Source organism: Brassica oleracea, chromosome C6 (genome assembly GCF_000695525.1).
Source record: "Brassica oleracea var. oleracea cultivar TO1000 chromosome C6, BOL, whole genome shotgun sequence".
In the NCBI taxonomy this organism is placed as follows: domain Eukaryota; kingdom Viridiplantae; phylum Streptophyta; class Magnoliopsida; order Brassicales; family Brassicaceae; genus Brassica; species Brassica oleracea.
This window is the reverse complement of record NC_027753.1, coordinates 12,557,339-12,565,063: the sequence shown is the minus strand read 5'-3', so window position 1 is coordinate 12,565,063 and position 7,725 is coordinate 12,557,339. Positions and strand designations below refer to the sequence as shown.

Below are 7,725 nucleotides of genomic sequence, written 5' to 3'. Positions count from 1 at the left end.
AACAATTAGTGGAAATTCTTCACAATTTTTTTTATCTATAAACGAATAGAGTTTCGTGTTTAATAGAAGAAACAAGACTTTGATGAACGCTAAATATGAAAGAATATAATAACTTATTTTTTGTGCTTCGTGCTTCTGTTTTATTTTTTGTTTTTTATTTTTATTATCAAAATTTTGAGCTTTGATTTTAATTATAGATTTGATTATTTTATTAGATGATTATTTTTGTTCTTTTATTTAAACTTATAATATTTTTTAATAAATGAATGTATTGACAACAAGACTCTAAAATTCATATAATATGATCTCAAAATAAAGAATTATGTTTTTTGGTATAAAATCGAATAAACCGAAAACCGACGGTATATAAACCGAACCGAACCGAAGTAAATATGGATTTAGAATGGTAGTTATATTTTACTAACCGAAATACCAAAAAACCGAAAAAACCGAACCGAAATCGAACCGATATCCGGATTGAACACCCCTAACTAAAAGAGAAAAAAAAAATAACAAGTTTTTGAAGGAGTAATTAAGCAAAAATAATTAGATTTTCGGTCGATAAAAAATACCTGCTAAAACACATATCTTTGAAAACGAAGCAAAAACATAAACTTTTATTTAAGTCATTTTAATATTCAGTTTTAAAAAATTATCCATTTTAGACTTATTTTATGTTAATTAAACCGTTTTAGATACACAAAAAGTCAACAATTAAATTGATTTAGTGGTAGCTTTTCATGTATTTAAAATTGCTTGAACAAAAAAAAAAAAGAAATTTGGAATGGACAATTTTTTAAGTAAGAAATTAAATTGGGTGAAATAAAAGTTAAGGTTGTTTATTTTTGTGTGGGGTGAGTTAGGTTTGTTAAATGTTCGGGAAAATTCATATCCCAATTGGTAAATAAGCTCAGCTCCGCAACCAAACAAACGATATCTTCCGAACCCTTATCTCGCCAACAAACAACATAACTCGCGAAATTCACAAACGTCAGGGATTTGGCCGAAGACAGCAATGGCGAAGAAGAAAGAGCTCTTATCCAAAGCCCCGTGGAGAGGCGACGACGATGACTCGGACAAGTTCAGCGGCGCAAAGCTCAAGGTCACCAAGGAATCTGACGGTATGTCGAAGATGCACGTCCCTAGCCGTGGAGCCAATAAGGGCAGTGTCTCCGATGAAGAGGATTCCCTCGAGATCGATCCTCAGCTTCGCTACAGCTTCAATCGAAACTATCAGGTGTCTCCTTTGCTGTAATTAAGGTCACTTAGTATGTTGAGATACCATATAGGTTTGGTTGCTTGTAAAGAAGTCTTATAGTCTTTAATTACAGTTCCTGCAAAGAGTGTTCTCTATAGACACTGTGGTGAAGCCTCTTCCTCCTGCCATGGCTTACAATGTCTCTCGCAACTTGGGCTTCTTCTTCCGCATTTTCACTCAGTTCTTTGGTGAGACTCTTAGTCAAATGTTTTCTTTTCATGTGATATCAAGAACTAGTGATCAACGAACCTTGTTCTATTTGTGCAGATCCTGAAGGCATTGCAAATGCACAGAAGTCTCTTGGGTTGGGACAGGAAGACAAAGCTCGTCGGGTTCGTTGAACACTTTTGAATGAACCACCCCAGCATTCTTGTTGTGTTATTTAAGTGTCTTCTTCAAGATAATTTGTCTGCTTTTTTCAAAGTACAATGAAGATTCCAAGTTAAGCGCTAGCGTTATCCGTGTCCCAAGCTTCGTTCCAAATACCACAACAGTTTTTTGATGTTTGGAATGATCTTAGGCTAACCATTCGCCATGTCAAAACCAGAAAAGATTAAAGCTTGAACCAAGGAAAATAAAAACCAAACTCAAAACTCAAATTCGTTCACATGCAAATGCGTCTTTAGTTACAACACACCTAGTGTTTCATGATAAAACCATATATAAGTGAAGCCCTTGTCAGAGACTTCAAAGAAGTAGAGATATCTCAATCACAGATTGATGCACTTTCCAAGTTTTTTCTGGAGTTCCTTTGTTTCTTTCTCTGCTTTCTCCAGATTCTCTCTCAGCTTCTTGATCTCATCGCTCGACCGTTTCTGAGCCTCATTTGCCCTCTTCTCAGCTTCAAGTCTTGCTGCTTGTTCTTCACCTAGCTGCTTCTCCAGCCTCTTTGCCGTTTCTCTCAGCTTTGTCTCCACCTGGACAACAACAAAACAGATGTAATAAAAATAGCTTTTAGCTCAGGACCATATGGTTAAGAAATCATCCAGAGGAATTCATCAGGACATTTTGCAAGTTGAAACTCTTCTAAACAACCTATATGTTATGGGGATAAGAGATTAAAGTTGTATTAAAACACTGATAAATAGAATTACCATCTCTGTGATGCGGCTAAGCTGTCGATCATACGATATCTCTATTTGCTTCTTGAACTCAGATATCTCATCCTTTGAATAGCCCTTGAGCGATTCAACCTCCTTCTTCTGGTCACGTAGCTTCATAGCCTCTCCCTGAGAAAGCAATAACAATAATAATAATCATTCTCTGCTTCAAACACACATTAAAGGAATACATTATTATAATCAACAACGGTATCACCTGAAGTTCATGGAACAATTCATCTGTAAACGGTTTTCCATTGTTCTTTCTAGAGATGGAATCAACATGTGAGAGAAGCTTCTGAACTTGCGCAGCTTTCTTGCGCTTATCCTTGGTCTTGTTATCAAACAGTACCATTCGATTGTCACATAGCTCAAGCATCTCCTACAAACCAAACAGTTCAAAATATACATAAGTAAGCTGAAAAAATCCTATATGAAGAAGGCAAGAAAGTAAGAAACAAAAGACGCATACTTTCAGAAACTCAGGGCAAGCTTGAGCCAAATACTCCTCCAAAGTCTCTTCATTCTCTTCCAGCTCATCACCACCAGTGAACACAATGATCATATAATCAGCGATCTTACTACCAAACAGAGTTTGCAAGTGATAGAGAGCAGACTTCTCCTCTTCAGAAAGACGTCCCCTCACAGAGAACACCAACAGAACAGCATGGATCCCATCTTCAGCCAAAGTCATGCATCTCACAATTTCTTTACAGATAAAAGCAGCCGCCATCGACACATCAAACAGACCTGCAAAAAGACTACCAAATAAGCCTCACATAGCAGATCAAAACTGTAACACAATTTGACTTAACGAGTAACAATTAGGTTTACCAGGAGTATCAACGACATTGATGACCTGGCCATCTTCTTGTTCAACTCTATGTGACTCGCATGTGGTCGTCACTCCTAGAGTACTTACTCTTGACCTAAAGGCTTTCTTCCCAAGTATACTGTTCCCTGTTGCGCTCTTACCGTTTCCAGTACGGCCCACAAGAACTAGGGTTCGAGTAGGGTTTGACGATGAAGCAAATTCCCAATCATCTTCCATCAAATCTCCACCCATCTTCAACAAACTCATATAACTTTCTGCAGAACAAATACAAATAAATAATTATTGATCGCTTAAAGGGTCAATGACCTAGTAAAGTTCTGATCTTTAAGTAATCAGAAAAAAACAACAACTTAGATTATTAGGTTTCCGACAGTAACAGTACTTGCTAGCAGATAAGAACTAACACTCCAAGACAGAACTAGAAGAATCAACAGATCAAAGACCAACGATGAGGTAAGAAAGAGGCGGGGGGGTAGAAGATTACTTGTTGCTTAAAAAGAGGAAAGCTGAAACGACAAGGAAGTTTAGATAACAACAATACCCAAAAAGCAAATATCTCTTTCGCAGCAATATATACGGAATCAGTAAACCTGACTACACCGGAAGAAGTCTTCCTTCTCATAATACAAACAGAAAGTTATCACATGCCACGCGGATCACCTTGGTAAAGTGATCATAGACCGTAGGATACAATTTTTTAAGCTATTTAATATTTATCTAAAAAGTCTATATTTCGTAAATATTAAAGTTTAAGATAAGTTTTGAATGGTAATCTACGGCCCGATAAAAAATATTTTTCGTAAATCTTAAAATTAAAGATCTACAATGTTGCGACATGATATCTATTTATCTAAGAAAATTATTATACGCAAAGTGATTTTTTGCATTTGAAATCTCACATTAAAAATTAAAACTGTTAATATCATTGTTATCTTTAATAAAATTAAATTATAATTAAATTTATTTTATATATTATCCATTGATATATTAAAATTAAATGAAAATCTCAGTTTAATAATTTTACAAAATTTTGTAAATAGATATATATCAATTCGAAAACCACTAGATAAATTATTTTTATGTTTAGGAAATATTTAATTTAATTAATTATTAATTTTTTATCTGAAAAAGTATTTTTTCAATTTATAGTTTTTTTCTCACGGCTTTTAAAATCTAATTTTTTATAATTTATTATTTTTTGAAATTTATGAATTGTGACTGTTTATAATTATAAATAATATCAATGTCAGTGGAGTTTTTGTCAATACATAAGCATGTTTCTTAACTAAGTTTTTTTTGGATAACATAATGTAAAATCTCTTTAGATAATGATAATAATCAAATTAATGAAATTCATTTTAAATTTACAGGTAATTATACATTAACAAATTTAATTATTTATTAAAGTTCTAACTTTTAAGTTAGAGCGAAATAATCATTTCGCAAATAATATTACAGTTATTTTTGAAGTCTTTGTCAATTAGGTAATTTTGATTCTCCTAAAAATATTTTAAAAGATAGATTATTAATTATATCTTAAAATAAAGCCGGTTTAATATTACTAAACCAAGTATAATATAAATATTATTAAAAGAAATTTAATATAAAATTAACTATGATATTATCGTTAGAATTATTTAATTATTCTCAAGATAACTATAAAATTATCAGTTAAATCATAAAATTATTTATTAAAATTAATAATTGAGCATAAAATTTGATTAAATCTAAAATTATGGGGAACACGACAAATTAACAAGTTCACTTCTTAAATTATAGTATAGAGATCAACTAATATTTTTTTTACATCTAGAGGCATTTTCTCACATTCAAATTACACTACAAGACGCTTATCACTTGAGACACATTTTTTTTTGTCAAAAAGACTCTTATGACCATAAACTAAAGAGAATCTCTCTCCTCTTCTTATTTCATTTTATTATTTTTCTTATTCTACTTTATATATTTATTTACTTTTATCTCAAGTTCTAAAATATATTAAACAAAAATAATTGTCATAATAAACTATATATAAAATTTTCTATCTTTTAAGATCCATGTTTTTTTTTTTCAACAAAGAAGCAAAACTAAACTAAGTAGATTCCTGAGCCGATAACCATCTCGGAGGAACGGAGTCAACATATACCATAGCAGAATGCTGAGTCCTAGCACCTCGTGCTAGCTTATCCGCCATTGTGTTTTGTGCCCTTGGAATATGCTGAATAGTGAAAGTGGGGAAGTATTCCTTACATCGTAGAAACTCCTCCATGTGAGTAGTGAACGCTGGCCATTCTGTTGTAGTAGACACCATCTTCACCAACTGTGAGCAGTCTGTTGCAAACACCACCTCTGAGATATGTAGGGTCTTCATGCACTTCATCGCCTATATCAAAGCTTCAAATTCTGCATGTAAAGGTGATAGGCTCCTGCGAATAGACATTGCACCCATCATAGTATCAGTGGATCTTTTGTCTCTGTAAAACCATCATTGCCCTGTAAAGGGATCTTGTTCCTTCCATGCACTATCAATATAACATCGGTTTACCCCTTGTAAAATAGGACTCCCACCAAATGAAGACCCCCTGTTTATACCCTCTTTAGTCTGGGCCTCAGCCCATAAGGTGCCTTCTATCTCCGCAGTCGGAAGAAATTGAGGAGGACTTCCAATTTTATTATTAAAAATCTTAGCATTGCGGTTTTTCCAAATATACCACAATATCCACGGGAAATAACTTAAATCTGGTTCCTTTGGTAACCGCCAAAATAAATAATCCATATTGGTAAAAAGAGATTGGGTAGGGAAAACTCCTGGACGTGAAGGAATATTAGATAAGGCCCATGTTTGGCGCGCAATGGGACATTCAAAAAGCACATGATTAATCAATTCTTCTTCTACACCACATATATGAGTATGACATTGCAAATCACACTTGATCCCCCGGGAATGAAGGTTCTTTGTAACTGGTAGACTACCAGAGATTATTTGCCACACAAAATGTTGTAATTTTGGCGAGCAGTGAAGTTTCCACAAGTAAGCTAACAAAGGTTTAACAGTGAGGCCCATATCACTGTGTTGAGATCCTAAATCATGATATAGTTTTTTCCGTACGGTATCCCGATTTAACAGTATATCTGCCATGATCCGTAAACAACCATCCATATGAGTCCGGTTTTAGATTTGGGCTAATAGCTAAACTCCGTATAATACTCACATCATCCTTGTGAACATATGCATTGAGTAAATCTATATTCCAAGAGAGTTCTACTGGATTAATTAAATCCTCCACTTTAAGTAATGGATTCAAATATTGATTTTGAAGTTTTTGAATTGCTGACCTCGGCGTTGAGCGGGGATCCAGGGATCATTCCATACTGAAATGCTTGAACCTGTTCTCACTCTTTTGATTAGCCATTTTTTAACCAGAGATCTAGTTGAAGTAATACTTCTCAACCCATAAGAGGGAGAATATGAACTATAGCATCCATTGGATCTGATTTCCTATAATACCGCCCTTTAAAAACCTTTGCGAAGAGAGACTCAAGTTTGTCAATTAGCCTCCATAATTGTTTTGCTAATAAAGCTGTATTGAAGTTCTAAACATCTCTAAAGCCAATGCCACCTTCCTTCTTATCTATGCACATTTTGTCCCACGAAAACCAGTGCATCCCTTTTTTATTTCCCCTGCCACTCCACCAAAAATGAGAAACCACACTCGTTAGTTTCTTGGTAACCGTTTTGGGTAGACGGAAACAAGACATCATATGAGTTGGCATAGGTGATGCCACTGATTTATTAAAACTTCCTTTCCCCCCTTTGTAATAAACCTAATTGTCCAATTATTAATTTTATTATTTACTCTTTCATGAAGAAAACCAAAAATTCGAGTCTTTGATCCTCCCAGACTTTCAGTGATCCCTAGGTAAGTTCCCATACCTCCTATTGTGGTGATACCCAAAACCTGTTGGATCTCCAACCGTGCCGGATCGGGAACCTTATGTCTGAACTGAAGTGACGATTTCGCAAAATTTATTTGCTGCCCCGACGCTCTCTCATAATCTTTCAAAATCTGTAATTTAACCCCACATTCTTGCCTATTGGCTTTGCAGAAAAAAAAACTATCGTCTGCAAACAGTAAGTGTGAAATTGCCGGACTACCACGTGCAATTTTTAAGCCTGTTAGTAGCTTTTCTTCTTCCTTCTTTCTAATATTTGAAATTAGTGCCTCAATACACAAGATGAATAAATAAGGTGATAACGGATCTCCTTGCCGTATTCCTCTGTTTGGGACAATGTGTCCTTTTGGCTGGCCATTAATCAGAACCTTATATTGGACTGAAGAGACGCAAGCCATAATTCTAGATACCCAACGCTGTGCAAAGCCCAATTTTAGTAACATCGCCTCAATAAAAGGCCATTCAACCCGATCATAAGCCTTGCTCATATCCGTCTTTATAGCCACGAAATTCTCCTTGCATGAATTGTTTGTTCTCAACCCATGAAACATCTCCTGAGCAATCAGAATATTATCTGA

At 34.6% G+C, this 7,725-nt stretch overlaps 2 protein-coding genes across 5 annotated transcripts; one reads left to right on the top strand and one right to left on the bottom strand.

Moving 5' to 3' along the window:
* The first annotated feature begins 923 nt into the window (after positions 1-923).
* Positions 924-1,760, top strand: LOC106300850. Its single transcript, XM_013737104.1, has 3 exons — positions 924-1,237; positions 1,332-1,446; positions 1,526-1,760. Exons 1-3 carry the CDS (start codon positions 1,016-1,018, stop codon positions 1,597-1,599), a joined length of 411 nt encoding a protein of 136 aa, XP_013592558.1. The 5' UTR covers positions 924-1,015; the 3' UTR covers positions 1,600-1,760.
* Positions 1,761-1,818: 58 nt separating this feature from the next.
* LOC106300848 (protein AIG1-like) lies at positions 1,819-3,792 on the bottom strand. 4 transcript variants are annotated; one of them, XM_013737100.1, is made up of 6 exons: positions 3,678-3,792; positions 3,193-3,447; positions 2,831-3,108; positions 2,576-2,740; positions 2,353-2,487; positions 1,819-2,175 (listed from the first exon to the last, which is right to left on the bottom strand). In XM_013737100.1, exons 2-6 carry the CDS (start codon positions 3,437-3,439, stop codon positions 1,969-1,971), a joined length of 1,032 nt encoding a protein of 343 aa, XP_013592554.1. In that variant the 5' UTR covers positions 3,440-3,447; positions 3,678-3,792; the 3' UTR covers positions 1,819-1,968. The 4 variants fall into 4 exon arrangements, with proteins under 4 accessions (XP_013592554.1, XP_013592556.1, XP_013592553.1 ...); XM_013737102.1 differs by having other exon boundaries at positions 3,735-3,753; XM_013737099.1 differs by lacking the exon at positions 3,678-3,792 and adding an exon at positions 3,576-3,671.
* Positions 3,793-7,725: the final 3,933 nt, after the last annotated feature.

Excerpts from the sequence above, each read along its gene's own strand:
- LOC106300850 (XM_013737104.1), top strand. The coding sequence starts at position 1,016 with ATGGCGAAGAAGAAAGAGCTCTTATCCAAAGCCCCGTGGAGAGGCGAC. Across the intron at positions 1,238-1,331 it reads GCTTCAATCGAAACTATCAG|TTCCTGCAAAGAGTGTTCTC; the intron begins GTGTCTCCTTTG and ends CTTTAATTACAG. Across the intron at positions 1,447-1,525 it reads CATTTTCACTCAGTTCTTTG|ATCCTGAAGGCATTGCAAAT; the intron begins GTGAGACTCTTA and ends CTATTTGTGCAG.
- LOC106300848 (XM_013737100.1), bottom strand. The coding sequence starts at position 3,439 with ATGAGTTTGTTGAAGATGGGTGGAGATTTGATGGAAGATGATTGGGAA. Across the intron at positions 3,109-3,192 it reads CAATGTCGTTGATACTCCTG|GTCTGTTTGATGTGTCGATG; the intron begins GTAAACCTAATT and ends GTCTTTTTGCAG. Across the intron at positions 2,741-2,830 it reads CTTGCCCTGAGTTTCTGAAA|GAGATGCTTGAGCTATGTGA; the intron begins GTATGCGTCTTT and ends TTTGGTTTGTAG.